The sequence below is a fragment of the Phyllostomus discolor genome, chromosome 2, assembly GCF_004126475.2.
Source record: "Phyllostomus discolor isolate MPI-MPIP mPhyDis1 chromosome 2, mPhyDis1.pri.v3, whole genome shotgun sequence".
NCBI lineage: Eukaryota > Metazoa > Chordata > Mammalia > Chiroptera > Phyllostomidae > Phyllostomus > Phyllostomus discolor.
Window position 1 is genome coordinate 88,164,554 of NC_040904.2, and position 16,138 is coordinate 88,180,691.

General features: G+C 40.9%; 1 protein-coding gene and 1 pseudogene across 1 annotated transcript in view; one reads left to right on the forward strand and one right to left on the reverse strand.

Annotated features, from left to right (window-relative positions):
* The first annotated feature begins 1,122 nt into the window (after window positions 1-1,122).
* Window positions 1,123-7,025, forward strand: LOC114488583 (annotated as a pseudogene).
* Window positions 7,026-15,183: 8,158 nt separating this feature from the next.
* The window catches only part of IFT57 (intraflagellar transport 57), a 73,830-nt gene continuing 72,875 nt past the window's right edge, over window positions 15,184-16,138 (reverse strand). Inside the window, exon 11 of the mRNA XM_028505137.2 lies at window positions 15,184-15,577. Within this exon, the coding sequence (XP_028360938.1) occupies window positions 15,399-15,577 (179 nt within the window). The 3' untranslated portion in view covers window positions 15,184-15,398. The remainder of the gene's footprint in view (window positions 15,578-16,138) is intronic.

Sequence of the window (16,138 nt, forward strand, 5' to 3'; positions counted from 1 at the left end):
CCGCAGGGCTCTGATCTCGTGGTGCTGGTCAGACTGTGACACCGGGCACGTCAGGCTGAAATGGCAACATTCCACTTGGTTTATCGCAGTGTTGTTTCTTACAAGCGAGGGCAAAGCCAGATCAGACGTGGATAAATGGAGATACCAGGAAGCCATCTCTGAATCCTTCACCCAGACATGTATGGCTGGGCTTCTCTCCACGGCCATGTTTCATCTGAAACGTGAAGATAATGATACAGGCCCACATCCTTTGAGGGTATGGTGGTGCATATTAATGAGATAAGCTTCAAAACGCAGTTTGAGTTCTTCAGGCTTGAGGTCCTTGATAAAAAAATGGGTTATAGAATTAGTGAGATAAAGGAGCATATTCCAACCATGACCATTTTTCATTACAGAGTAACTTGACAGCTGCTCTAAGCCTCTTACTATAATACAATGGCTAGAAACTTCCAGTACAGTGCATATGTCTTTTTCATATTCTGCTTTATCTTTCTATGTACTAAATGCCTAGGACTGTGGATAGTTTATTCAATCACAGGTATGCTTTAAATGTGCACTGGATCCTGATGGAGGCATCCGTCTCAGAAAGAGCTCTGGGCTGCTGGCTGGGAGGCGGGCTTTTCCCTGACTCCACCCCATGCAGCTGCTGGCTGCCAGCAGCTTGCTTCACCGGCTCCTGGCTTTCCTTTTCATTACACAGGGTAATGATTTCTACCCTGTGCCTCTCTGAGGATGAACAGGAAAGGACAGTAAGCGAGAATGGATGTACAAGTTGTTCAACAGAATAAGACTCATGAAAGAGTAATATAAGCATTAGTGTCTATACAGGGTACTTTCTCAAATTAGAAAGAAATTGGGTATATCGGGAAACAAGGTCCACACACTCCAGGCCAGGCCTTCCCCACCTCAACTGAACTATAGATCAATAACACACCTAAATTTTCTACTGTGATATATCAAAATCATACATGCCTATGTATATGTACAATATGCATATGTATATATGTGAAATATGCATATATGGATATAAAATATAGAAGTATCAACCTTCCAACAACAACAAGTCTTCCTTTCAGCCGGCTCACATTGAACTGTTCTAGGAGGGGAGCTGGAGGAGCTAGGATGTGTCGGAGGGGCCCAGTGCCCAACTCCGAATCCTGCCGCCATGCGTTCCAGCCCTGGGAGCTGTCCCGGGGCCTTTGGATGACCTCAGGAGTATGGACATATTCTGTTCTAAGAGCTCTGGAGACTGGGGGGCGGTGGGAGGAGGGGGACCCTGTTGATTCCACTCCCCCACCCCTCCAGGAAGCGGACAGCCTAATGGGGCCTGGGGACGACCGGCGGGTCGACCTGTGCTGGTGGTTGGAGACTAACTGGCAGCGGGAATGCACCACCTTCCCGGAAGTATCTACTGAGCTCCGCAGGTAGTGCAAAAGAGTGAAATGGTAAAGATAAGCTTTCTTAAAATCCAGTGCCATCATATTTAGCATTAGGGACAGCAACCAATGTATTCTGGGAACACCACCAGTAGTGGTGGGATCGGAGGCACGATCTTTGAAGAGCACTACTCCACTCAGCCTGTCGCGATGGAAGTGCAGGCCTTGTTTTTGTGGCAGTCTCTGACTTTTAGCCGAGGTCTAAATTTGCGTTTTATGTGCAGTCCCCCCATTTTTGAATGTTGGTGTGTCTACACACATACTCACACATACATGCACATGCACATACCTAGTAGGTTAAACAAATTCTCCCCGGGGTCCTTGAACCCTCAGGTGGTGCAGAGGGGAGGGTGTCATAGGCAGGAGGAAGAGCCAATTATAAGCCAGCACGAGTTTTTTCCTGGAGCCCTGCCGGACCTCCAAAGTGGAGGTGGAGAAGCTTCTGGACCGCGAAGTAAACATCTATCAATTTTCTGGGTTGAGCAGTTCCGGAAGACTATGTTGGAACTGTTTGTTTTAGGTTTTCCGTTTCATTTGTCAAAGATCACAGGTCCCCCAGCCTATAAAGGAGCTACTGTGTAGACAATGGAACTATGTTTTGAAAGCTGTGTGAGTTTCTAAGATAAACTGTGTGACCATACAGGAAATGTGGGTTCAGGAGGTGGAACTAATGGTGACCCATATAATCATAAACACAGGCTACCTCTTCCTTACAAGGGGAAAGGTAACAGATTATCACCTTTGCACTTAGAAAATGGCAGAGCTGAAATGTAATAGCTAAGCCATAGACCACCTATAAGATGATTGTGGGGAACTGGTGTGCTTCAGAATTGGAAGGATAAGTACTACCAAATGATTCATTGCCATGCTTCTTTCAAATTGTGAAATTTTCCAAATGCTAAGCAACCAACAGGAAAGTGTCTGCCAGGGCACAGACTATAGCTATGAATTTGGAGAAGGCACTTCTGTTCAGATGATTGTTTCAATTTTCTCACCCATGAAACGGGATAGCCAAAGAAAAGCTTTGAAAACATGATGGAAACCAAAGCTTGATTCTTTCCTTTTCTCTCACTGGGAAGCCTGCATGCAGAAATCGACCACACCTAATTTAATCACAGCTGTTTCAATTTTCATGGTGAAATCAAAAGACTTAGAAGCTAAGCCCTGTAACCCCAGGGAAGGGGGAGGGTGAGCAGCAGCCAGTGGTGGTGAGAATCTACACGTGTGGAGTCCCCAGTAGACTCAGTCGTGTGCATTATTATCCCAGTTAATACTCATCACAACCCCAGCGGGGGGAACCGTTACTACCCTGTTGCCATGAAGCGAGTTTTCTTTTTGAAGGCTTGTTCCAATTACAAATCATAGTAGAAAATAAAAGTGTCACACAGGAAATGAGGGAAGAATGAAAAGAAGGGAAAATTAGAAGTTACATTATTCTCACTTGTCTTTAACTTATCTGATTAATCTTTCTTAGTGTCCTTCCTCTGACTGGTCCTTAAAGGTAAGCATTTCCAATCTCTGGTCCTTTTTCCAGTCCATGCTTCTGAATGATTTTACACACGGCAGGCTTGAGGCCCAGCCTACTGGTAGATGACTCCCATCTCTGCCCATTTCTGTCCTACATTCCAGAACTGTGTCTGGCTGGCTCCCGGCTTGCCGCCTGTACACATCAGTGAGTGGAGCTGCAGTGATCATGGTCAGCGGTGTGTGTCAGACCAGAGTCACTTCAGCTCCTTCCAGAATTCCAGTGAGATCAGGACTAAATAACATCTGTCTAAACCAAGAAGAGATCAGAAATCTGACCAAAAGGGGCACTTTTGGATCAACAACACCTCCTGAAAACAATGGGGGCTGTCGAATAGTTTCTAAGGGCCGTGCAGTGTTCTGGTGTCCTGGATTTCTGGACCCCTTCTAAAGTATAGTCACTGCAGGGGGAACCCCATTCAGTGTTCCTACCTCTACCCCATTTCTTTACTGGCCTCGGGCCCTGGGAAGGCCAGATGTTACTCTCATTCTGCACCACCTGACATCCTCACCTAGTTTAGCATGTGGCATCATACCAACAATGCTCCGATCCCTGGCCAGTTGCCCCTGGACTGAAACTCCAGGATTGCTAGCTCCCATTCCAAGTTGGACTAAATTGTGACATCCCTGGGCAGACTTGATCTTTGCCATACTGGCCCTGCCCAAGAAAACAGAAGCTGATCTATTTTCTTGTAGTCTATTTTAGATTCTGGATGGCTTCCTCCACTACCTTCCATTGCAAGATATCTCATACCAAATCTTGACCACCAGTATTTGTGGCTATTTGAGTGTATCCACATGGATGTTTTGGTCATATTTCAAATTCAGCAATGTTTAAATCAAGTAAGGTCTCTCTGTAGAGACCCTCATTCCTTCTCTATGTGTATTAAGGAAGAAGAGTGAATGGCAGCAGAATTAGGATAGCGTAGTTGTCATTCATAACAGCTGAAACTTCCTTATTTTTTCTCCACTGATACCTCCCTGGAAAGTTGTCACTGTCATCCTCTCTCCCTCTTCCTCAGCCCCCTCTGTCCTTTCTGTGTGGCAGGAATCTCTAGCTTTGCCACTAACTGGTGACTTTCGTCAAGCTGTTGTGTGATGATTTAATACCTAAATTAACTTTCTTGCAAAAATAGTAGCTGCTCAGTAAAGGGTTATTACAAGCTTTAAAAATGATTACATGTTAAGGACCACCCCCCAAACTGGAATTATCCTCTAGCAGATGGGCCCCTTGTAGTACAGGCTTCCTGTGCCAGGTGAGTGTTCTAGGAACCCATCTGTATCACTGCACCAGCTGGTGTTGTTGTGAGAGGCTGCATTCAGCTTCAGTAAATTTTTTTGAAGTCTCTTCCAATGTGTTTGCCCATTTCATGATGGGTGATTTATGAGAGCAGCTGCCCACACTGTGTCGAGTGTCCAGCAGTTTCTGAACAAAAGCGGCATGACCCCCATGCTCAGCCCTCCCTATCCACCCAATCTCACCCTGAGTGACTTTCTTTTGTTTCCCCAATGGAAAAAGTCCTCAAAGGGAAAAGTTTTGCCAATGTGGAAGAGGTGAAACAAAAATAGTAGAAGCATTAAAAGGCATCAAAATCGATGAGCTGAAAAACTGTTTTGAGCAGTAGGAAAAAAAGTCTCTACAGATGTATTGCATCAAATGGAGAGTACTTTGAAGATGACTGAATTTTAAACGTGTGTGAATAAACACAATTTTCATAAATAACTTATGTTCTTTTGGTCCCCCTGGTGTGTGTGTATACATATGTAAGTATATGTAATATACTAGATATTATACCATAACTTGACTGTTGTGCTCTTACATCACATATCTTTACTTTTTTTTCAGATTAAAGATTTTGTGACATAGTGAGTTTAAATCCTGACTCCACTATTATGTGGCCTTGGGCATGTTACTTAGCTCTTCTGGATCCCAGTTTCATGTCTGTGAAATGAAAATAATACCTCCTACACTCAGCTGCAAAATAAAGTGTGATAATACAGATAGAGTGCTCAGCACAGGGCCTGGCACACACAGTAATAATGATCATCACCATTGTCTCTGTGACTTTGTTCATGTCAGTCCTTCTTGGAGTGCTGTTTCTCCTCTCTCCCATTTTGCAAAGTCCTAGAAGACCTGGTTGAAACACCCTTTCCCTTCACTGGAGTCATATTTCCTCAACTGTGCTTCACTGCACCCAGGCCCATTATTATATTTTATTGTACTGTGCACATTTGATGTACCACTTTTCCTGCTTGATCCTATCCTTGCATTCAAAATATACCATTCTGACATGAGAAAGATGGCTTCCTCAGTATGGGGAATGACTCAGCACAGGGATCTGTGGCTGACCCTTCAGCTCTCTCCCCAGAGCCACCAACCCCAGACTCTCCTCCCACCACTCTAGTCCCCTCTGTCTTTCCTCTGCTGGAGCTCAGGGAAATGCTTGTAGACTGAATACTTCTTTCTATCTGGAGGACAATATTTCCCCTCAAGTAATATCCTCAGCTCCAACACCTATCTTTCCAATTTCAGATGCTGTTGGAGCAATTCCAATCAAACACTTTCCAAAGCACATTGCAGACTTACAGGCAAACAGTGGTTTTCCTGAAGAATTGAGACACTAAAAGAGTTTTACCAGGTAATCATAGTAGGGTTAAACTCGCTAACTTGCTGGAAAGGTGGCAAACTGACTGATGATATCAGTGCCAGTTATGTTGATGGTTACAACAGGCCAAAAGCTTGCATTGCTGACCCAGGCCCACTAAAATCCACAGCCAAAAATCTCTGGAGGATAATACAGGAACACAATGTGGAGGTCACCGTCATGACCACAGACCTCATGGAGAAAGGAAGAAGGCAATGTGACTAGCATTGGCCTGCCAATAATAGTGAAGAGTATGGGAACTTTCTGGTCACTCAGAAAAGTCTTCAAATGTTTTCCTATTGTACTGTGAGGAATTTTACTCTAAGAAACACAAAGATAGCCCAGGCCAGGTGGTTCAGTTGGTTGGAACGTCATCCCATACACCAAAATTTCACAGGTTCAATTTCCATTCAGGGCACCTACCTTGGTTGTAGGTTTGATCCCTGGTTGGAGCATGTATGGTAGACAACCAATCAATGTTTCTCTCTCACATTGATGGTTTTCTCTCTTCTCTCTCTCACTCTCCCTTCCTTTCTCTCTAAAATCAATAAAAACATATCCTCAAGTGAAGATTAAAAGAAGAAAGAAACACAAGGATAAAAAAAAAAAGATCTCCCAGAAAGGAAAATCCAGTGGGGATGGGCATGCAGTGCCACCACATGCAGTGGCCTGACACAGGAGAGCCACACTACTGGCCACCAGTGCTGAATTTCCAGAGAAAGATGTCCCATGCTCAGCACCGTGCAATGGAGCCTGTGGTTGCCCACTGCAGTGCTGCAGTTGGAAGAACAGGAACATACATTGTGCTAGACAGTATGTTGCAAATTCAGCACGAAGGCACTGTCAACATGTTTGGCTTCTTAAAACACATTCGTTTGCAAAGAAACTATTTGGTGCAAACTGAGAAATAGTATGATGCACTGATGGAGGCCATACTTAGTGAAGAGTCTGAGGTGCCAGACAGTCATATTCACGCCTATGTCAACATGCTCTTCATTCCTGGACTGGCAGGAAAAACAAAGCTAGAGAAACAATTCAAACTGCTGAGTCAGTCAAACATACAGAGGAGTGATTATTCCACAGCCCTAGAGCAACGCAACAGGGAAAAGAACAGAACTCCTTCCATCATCTCTGTGGAAAGGTCAAGGGGTGGCGTTTCCTCCCTGAGTGGGGAAGGCACAGAATACACCGATGCCTCTTGTATCGTGGATGATTATGTACTTGAAGAGAGACATTTTCAGTGTTTCAAATGGCCAAACCCAAGTAGCCCCATTAGTAACACTTCTGAACTTCTAAGTGTTATCAAAGTAGAAGCTTCTGGCAGGGGTGGGCCCATGAACTTTCTGTGCTCTGACAACCCTTTGTTCCAACTAGAAAAAGACAATGCCATGGATGTTGATTAATTTGATGAGGCCAGGAGTCTTTGCTGACATCAAGCAACATCAGCTTCTCTATACAGCGCTCCTCACCTTGTGAGCAAGAAGAGAATCTGTCCACCTCTCTGGATGGTAATGGAGCAGCATTGCCTGATGAAAATACAGCCGAGAGCTGAGAGTTGTTACACTCTCAGAAGGGAGAGGAAAGTCCGTATTCGAGCATTGTTTTTCTCTTTCTAAAATGAGACTGGAGAATCAGTCCAGCCTTCGATACCTGCTTTTCCCCCATCACCTGACAGTGACTTCCGTGACACAGGATTCTGCTGTCGAATTTATATCATTAACAATCGGTGCAAAACTTTTTGTAATTTACTTAGTGTGTTTCAACTAAAATGAGTGAGTTTTATAGCATTTCTAAGAATGGAGTTATGAGTTTTTATATTTATTTTAACAGAAATTTTCAATTTATAGATAAAAAGAACTCCCAACAACAGAAAACACATTTGTTTTTAGTGTTGAGATTTTAGCTGTATTTGTAGTGATGATCGGGTAAATAAAATGCTGTTCCCTATGATGTTCGACACTCTACAACTGCAGTATTCACCTCGAGTAGGAAACAGTCTGATACTGTAAACACTGCTCTAGTGTCTCCATGAGCCAAATTTATATTTGTAATTGTAGATTTTTATATTTTACTGCTGGATCAGTTTTCTAGTTCTGTGTCATTATTTAATGATAAAGTTCATTACTTGGTCTTATTCCTTAAGTCTCCTGATACTGTTTCATGTTATCTCAGCACTTAATTCTGTTTTAGCATGTAATTTTAATTCTTGTGGAAAATAGAAATACTTTTGTTTTGAAAGATGTTTTTGTGAAAATAACACCTTACCCAACATTGTTTAAATGGTTTACCTGAGGTATTGCAAAAATAAATATAAGTATTGCCATGAAAAACAAAACCCCTCCATCCTTGTTTTTTTCTCCCAGCATTCCTCTAACTCTTTCTATTGACCCCCAGATCCCTTACCACCTTTCCCCGTAACTTGGTTTGTGTCCCTTCCCTGTGCCTGGGATGGTGCTTCCCATTTTCCTTTGCTACTGGAATCGTACTCATCCCTCTATGAATTCTTGTTTTCTCCAAGTTGGAATTCTTTGCTCACCAAGCTCCAATAACACTGCCTATCCTGTGATATGGAACTTACCACTGTAACCTTTGATTGTCATGCACACATCTTCCCCATTAGGCTGTGAGCTCTTGGAAGGGGGGATTATAGCTTATTCATAGTTGTTTCCCTAAGTACCTAATACTGTGCTCAAGGTACAGTAGCTAGCCATCACATTTTTGTTGTATTTTTACTACAAAAAATACACATTTATAGCATCTGCCTAAATCAAGAGGTCAGAATGTGACTGAAGTTATCACTTCTAGGTCAGCAGAACCTTCTGTAAAGCTCATGGGTGGCTGAATGGTTTCCAAAAACCAAATAGATAGATGGTTTAAAATGTATCACAGCCTCTATGTGAAATAAAGTATCCAGGCATGCACATAAGTAGAGGCTAACATTTAATGACTAACAAAGTCCAGGAAGCAGAAGAGAAATTGGGTCATATGCAGGGGAAATAGGTCAGTGAAATTTTTAAAAAATCTAATAAGCTCCGGCTGTGATTCTTAGTATCTGTGTATTATGCATAATAGAATCCTTATTAAAATTTATGGTTGTGGAAAACTGGCCAGTTTCAGTTTCAGCATGGTTGGCTCAGGGACATTTCCTGTTATCAATAGGAAGCTGCTATACAATTAAAGGGATCAATGATGCAGTGAACTGAATTAGTTGTTTTTTTATAGTCAGGTAATTGAACTAGTTGTGCATTCCCCATTTTTTCAGTCATACAAGCATGGTCTTTGAATCCATCGTGTAGGAAGATGCTTGGGCTGCTTTAGCCTATTGATTTGAGAATCACTGAAAGGGCCTGGGTTTAGTTGTGCAGGCAGTAAGGTAACATCAATAAAATGGTACAGGGGATGCACATTTGACACACTGAGTAGCTTTATGGAAGCTTAATGATTTTTGAGAACAATCTACAAATCTGATGTGATTCAATTAGTACTGTAATAATCTACCTTAAAATATGGTGGAACATTCTGTTATATATTTACTGCATTTGGTTCTGGTATACTTACTATCGGTGGTGTGTTGGTAAACCAGCTGTTTAGTTTGGTTTTGCTTTTTAAAACCCTAATTCTTAGTGTTTTCCTATTTCACGGTGTAAATATCCCCATTATGGGCTGGTTCTAAGCTACAAACAGTTTAACAACTGCTCTCAAAGTTTCCAGATATCTGATGATCAGCAATTCCGAGCTGGTACACCATTGCTAGTTATGAACAGTGGAGGAGAGCCTGCTAAAGATTTAAAATCATGCATTTTAGGGCCAGAAGCATTCAGCATATTTGAGCCCTTCTCCCAACTCTGCAGGAGAAAAATCTCAACATTGAGGAGATTTTTCTCCTCAGTGAGAAAAATCCCTGTGGGGAGGTCCTCACAGTCGTGCAGAAAGTTACCAGCAGGTTTGGGAGGAATCAATGTCTGGACTCCCCATGCACTCTTCCATGCAAAAGCCTTTACACAGGCAGTAGAGAAAAAACAGGCGGTGGGCAGGAGCGGAGACACGGCTGTACAATACGGCTCTGGGATGTGATGGGTGGGGATGGGGGACAAGTGCTGTGACTGTGAAGTCCCACAGAGCTGCCACAGATGGCACTGAGAACCATGTAGAAAACTGCAGTTTATAATCTTGATTTGTATGTAAGCAGTCCCCTTAACTTTTTGGGGCACATTTTAACGATTTTTGTGTGTGCGTCAGTTTTAATATTAATATGTCCCAAATTCTAGCATATATTAAATAATCTAGGGTAATTATTAAAAATGACCGCAGGTGGGGCTGTTAAGATAGTATATAGGCCACAGTTTAATTTTGATCCTCTTTAAGTAACTTTTTAGATCTAAGATGTTTTATGTACTTACAGGCAGGGAAAATTTCTGGAGGGGTAGGACCCCACAGTAATTCTTAGATTAGCTGGACCAATCACCAGAGAAGCTTTTTGAAGTTTCTCACTGCCCGCCCCCCCCCCCCCCCCCGCCCAGTTCCACCCAGAACCTAGTTACTAAGAACTGAGGGGAAGAGGGCTCAGAAATTGGGTACTTTTTAAAAAGTTTGCTATTTGAGTTAGATGCCCAACCATAGTTAGGAACTTGGTAGGTTGCTAGTCTAGAGAATGCTTTGCAGGGTAAGAAAGTGGTTATCTAGTTGTTAACAACTGCCCCATGTATGGAGGGGCTATGTATGGAGAGCTTGGAGCCTTTCTGATAGCTTCTCAAGTAGGGCGTGGGAAGAAGCAGGTGGTGGGCCACAGGGTACTATCTGGTCATCAACTGGACGTGTCCTTGTAGCACTTAGCAGTGCAAGAACAAAGTACGAGGGGCCTAAGGAGGGCCTGAAACAACGTGATGGTAAGTCAGAGAATCAGATTTGAGTTTTGCAAGTCTGTTATTAAAAACACATAATTATGAAAATCTAACATGAGATGTGTAATTTATAATACATTAAGATGAGCATAGTTCTTCCTCTCCTCTCCTGTATTTTTCATTTTTTAAAAGAAAACCCTCACCAAAAAAAATTCCTCCAAATCTAGTGAATCCAATATTGCTTTTACCCCTTAAAATACCATTCCTCCTTTTTAAGCAGAAAAATTGTGGATTTATGACTTGGTTGTTAGTCACATTAAGTTTACAAAAATCTACAGCGATGACAATGCTATCTGACCACACAGTAGGGCAGTATATTCTAACTACATTTAATTGCATTGTTATAATAAAGACTGCTTTAAAGAAAAACAATTTTTTGAACTTGCACAGAAGAAATTTTTAAAAAGATTTTTTTTTAAGGCAGAGGGGAAGGGAGAAAGATGGAAACATCAATGTGTGGGTGCCTCTAGCACACCCCCTACTGAGGACCTGGCCTGCAACCCAGGCATGTGCCCTGACTGGAAATTGAACTGGCAACACTTTGGTTTGCAGTCTGGTGCTCAGTCCACTGAACCATACCAGCCAGGGCTACACAGATGAGTTTCAAGAAGAAAAACGTTTGGTCATGTAATCCTAGGTTCTTTATGAAGTTTCCCACATCTTTGAAGTTTATTGACATCCAAAGAGCATCACATGCTTGTTAGACATCCAGGCAGGAAAGTTATGAATCAGCGTAGCATGTCTCTTATCTTCCTACATAGGTTGGCTGGTTCTAATAAAAGGTTGGAAAATAATCTCAAATTTGTACACTGATTTTCACATGCTCATTTACCTAAATTTGCTTTCTCAAAGTGTGTTCGGTTGTTAAAGGGGTCTGTGGCTTTGGTCAGTGTGGCTCAGTTAGTTGGGCGTTATTCTGCAGACTGAAAGGTCACGGGTTTGATTCCTGGTCTGGACACATGCCTGGGTTGCAGGTTTGGACCCTTGTTGGGTGTGCACAGAAAGCAACCAAACGATGGTTCTGTGTCATATTGGTTTCACTTCCTCTCTCAACCCTCTCCCCCTTCCTCTCTAAAAGAAATGAAAAAATGTCCTTGGGTAACATTTTAAAAAAAGGTCTGTGATTACATATTTGTGAAAAATGGAACTACATCTGCTGCCTTTAGATTTACAGTGTAGTTGGGAAGATGTGAAGAAAATGAAACTTATTTAACATTTCTAAGATTTGACAGTTATAGGAACTTTAGCTTTTTTGTCAAAGTCATGGGAAATGCTGAAATAAATTAGAGGGCAACAGAAAAAAACTTCCTTAGAGTTGTCAAAAAATTGTTCCTACTTGGTTTTATAATCAATAAATCAATGATAATAAAATTGTGAGTTTAAGATGTATTCAATGGGCCATATAATTTTATTTGGAAGGTCATATGATTTCAAGTTGATTATTTGATTCAGAGGAGGCTAACTTCTATATTGAGTATGTAATTTCTAAGACCATTATTTTTAAGCTTTACACTTTGAAATAATTTCAGATTTATAGAAAATATTTTAAAATGTATAATAGATTTCTATATATCTTTGTCCAGATTCTCTAAAATGTTAACAATTCATTTTCATTATCATTCTCCTTCTCTAGATACACAGTAAACACACACACACAAACATGTATTTTTTTCTCTGAACAATTTGAGAGTAAATTGCTGACATTCTTCTTCTTTATATCCAAATACTTCTGTGTGCATTGCTAAAAGCAATGACATTTCCTTATGTAACTGCAGTACAAATATCAAATAATGAACATTGATTTAATACTGTTAAATATATTCATCTATAGACCTTACTAAAATTTTACCTGTCATCCCAGTTATGTCCTTTATAACAAAAAAACTTTTGTCCTGGCCCAGGACATCTAATAATGTCCCTTTAGTCTCCTTTAATTTGGGAGAATTTCTGTCTTCTTGTTCTTTCATGACCTTACTATAATTTTTGAAGAATACAGGCCATTTTCTACCGTGTTCATCCCCCTGAATTCACCTGACCCTTCCCCCGTGAGACTCAGGTTCTGTGTTTTCAGCAGCGATAGCACAAGGGTGTGCATGCCCTTGTCAGGAGACACGTGATGTTTGTTTGCTCCACTAGGAGTGATGTTAACTTTTGATCTCTAAGGTTACAATTTACTTTGAGACAATGTTAATATTCAGTTTCTTACTGAACTTTTACCTACTAGTTTTAGCATCCATTGCTGATTCTTGCCCCCCAAAATTACCACTAGGGTAGTTGCCAGATGGTGATTTCTAAATATAGTATTGCTTTTAAATTAGCTGTTATTCTATTGTAAAGAAGACTTTTCTTCTTTGATTCATTTATTTCTATCTTTATAGACTCATGGTTTCTTATTTTATTATATGGGTTAGATTCATCACTATAATCGTTTACTTTCATGCTCAATTGTCCCAACTTGGCTGGAGGGATACCCCTCAATCTGTGTGTCCTTTTGCCATTTTCCCATCATTCTTTGAGCACTTCTTTGCTTTCTGACAGCAAGATATTTCAGGCTCATTTTTGTCCTTTCTCTGCTCCAGGCCAGGAAGCAGTAATTTTTTAATAAGCCTTTTTTTTAGTAGAAAATTTAGAAACCAATATCTGAATGGCAGGTATTCTTATTATTACTGGGATATCACTGCTTCTAGGCCCTCTCAGAGGACCAAATAAGAAATAACTAGACATACATGCATATTTACTATTAACCTATATGTATGAAAAAACCATGAGTTCACACTGATGCTTCCAATGTCAATGCAATAACACAGAGGAAAATCCATCACTTATAATTACTTCAATGAAACTGTGTCAAACTCATAGTCACTAAACATGCCATGCTTTCGAAACTCTGAAATTGCACAAGGCCAGTCATCCACTCAATTCACTAACTCACACTCTATGTGCTAGGTACTTGACTACAAATATGGAAATGAAGATGACTTTCTCCCTGTCCTCAAGAAGCTACATCTAGAGAGGGTAGAAAAAGAAAATTCTAACGCAGTACAGGAAATCCTACATTAGAGGTATTCACAGTGCTCCCTGGGAACAGAGAGGAAGGGCACCCAGAGCAAACTGGATTGTTTCAGAGAAGGCAAACAAGCTGCTCACACTACTCATTGGAAAGGTGCTTAGATTACTGCGTGTTTGCATGAAATGGAGAGTGTACTTTTCTTCTGAGTGAAAATACATTTTATGGAGAGCTCTGATTTATTGAGAAGGGTTCTTGACACTGATTGAATTCATCAAAAAAAAAAAAACAAAAAAAAAACAAAAAACCACCACCACCCAGCAGCAACAAGAAAAAACACTGCTCAGCTCTGACAACACTTATGTAAGTAAACTCCAGGGGCATCACTATTAGCTTGTGGGACCAACGTTAGGTTTCAACTCTATTCGGCCCCTCCCAGTGACTGTAAAGGAAAAGTTTGGACTTTTTCAAACTGCCTATAATCGCATGGTGGATTCCCCCTCTTCTTTATAAATTAGATAAACCATCCTATTTGCCATTGTATTCATTGCCACTCTCTTGAGTAACAGAGTAGTTTAATCATAGATCTTCTTTTATCTAAACTTAAGAGAGCTTGAAGAAAAAAATTGTGTGTGTTAGAGTATATGTCTAGAGAGTAAAGGCTAAGAAAAAAACTTGAAGTAGAAAACATTAGGTTAAAAATGAGAAAGGAATTTTATTGTTTTTGTTGTTCTATATATAATATCCTTATCAAAATTTACCACCAAACTTATACAAAAGTAAATGTGGACTGTCTTCTGGTTAGTGCTCCTGCACCATATTCCCTTAGTCGTAAATCTGCTCTCTGTAATGTTTCATATTTTATCATTCAGAAATCTGGGTCCACAGAGCTGCACAGTGAGATGGGCATGCACCCATCACCAGTACCAGGATGCTGGTTTAAACGGACTTGCTCTCCCTCCTTTAGCTACAACAGGATTCCTTTGTATTACACCAAAGGCACAGAAAAAAGTAGAACTGTGACATGTATATACCTTCTTGTCACTACAGGAGCTGAGTGCACATGACTGAAATATTTGTTTATTTACTTATTAGCTGGCCTTAAATCACAAAAATATAAAGTCATTTTAGTCATGAAATACTCATGATAAATAATAAAACTTCAAATGTTGATAAGGACAGTGAAGTTTTCTTTTTTTAAAATGTAATTTCAGGTGACCATAAAGCTGATGCAATGGTAGTGCGGGTTCTTGGAAGGAATCTGCAGCCACAGCTAGCTGCCTGTGGGACCTGCAGAGTGGACCGAACCAAAGGTGGCTGGGCCTGTGTCAAAGGTCCACATAGTGAGAGCAGCTAACTAACTTACAGACAGCAGGGATCACACACAGGGTTACATAAGAAGAGCCCTGGCTGGCGTAGCTCAGTGGATTGAGCGTGAGCTGTGGACCAAAGCATCACAGGTTCGATTCCCAGCCAGGGCACATGCCTGGGTTGCAGGCCACGGCCCCCAGCAACCGCACATTGATGTTTCTCTCTCTCTTTCTCCCTCCCTTCCCTCTCTAAAAATAAAATAGATAAAATCTTAAAAAAAAAAAAGAACAAGAAGAAAAAGGAACAACCAGGTAGGGGTTAACCTTACATTAACGTATGTAATGATTAGTGAAAGCTTCTTTAAAAGTGAGAATTTTTAAATACTTTATTAAATATTATATTCATTTAAAGGTTTTAACCATTCATAATCACCATGATACAATATGTTGTGTATATAAAAATACCCATTGAACATGCTTTTAGAGGTATAATTGTGCTTTGAAATGTGCAACATGAAATATGTTTGACATAAAAAACCAGCTAACCAGAAGCACACACAAACACCCAGTATGTTTTAATAAGCACCCATTGCAGACTCTGGAATGACTGTCGCATGCATGTCCCTAGTCATGTTGGACTTCTCCTTCAGCTTCGACTGGAGCAGTGTGTGCTCCACAACGCCGATTCTGATGTCCATCTGAACGGTTTCTTGCTTCAGCTTTGTTAAGCTCTGTTTAATCTTCACCAAAGGAGCTACCAAATGAAAATAACATGGAATAAAAATGTTTATTTGGAGTAGCATCCTATTACATAATTGTATAACATTTTCCTCACTTTGCCATCAGCCAAAAAATAGGGTTAAAAACACAGCCAACAACTTACTGACATTCATACCGCTTTTGCTATGGCATTTAACCTCCTGAGATTTTTAGGATGGGCAATGACACAGCATTTGAAGTACTGAGGCTGAACTTCCTGACTTTTCTAGGGAAAGAGTTTTAAAGAGGTAGTTTAGGGGTGTCTTCAATATATTTTTATGGGCTGGTACATTTGTCTGAAGGGAAAGGGAATACACTGGGAAAAAAAGAAAAGAAAGAATTATCTTTGAGATATACACAATGGGCTCATTCAATGCTGCTGCAAAACCCCTACATGTCCCATTTGAAAGATGGCTCAGTACATACCATTAGAAAATCTTTCCAGAGCACAGAAGGGCTTTAGGCAGTCACCACTGGGTCACGTCAAAATAACTAGCTCATGATGGAGGATGATTACCGAAGGATTATTAATTCTTCTCTATTTGACCTCTGACCA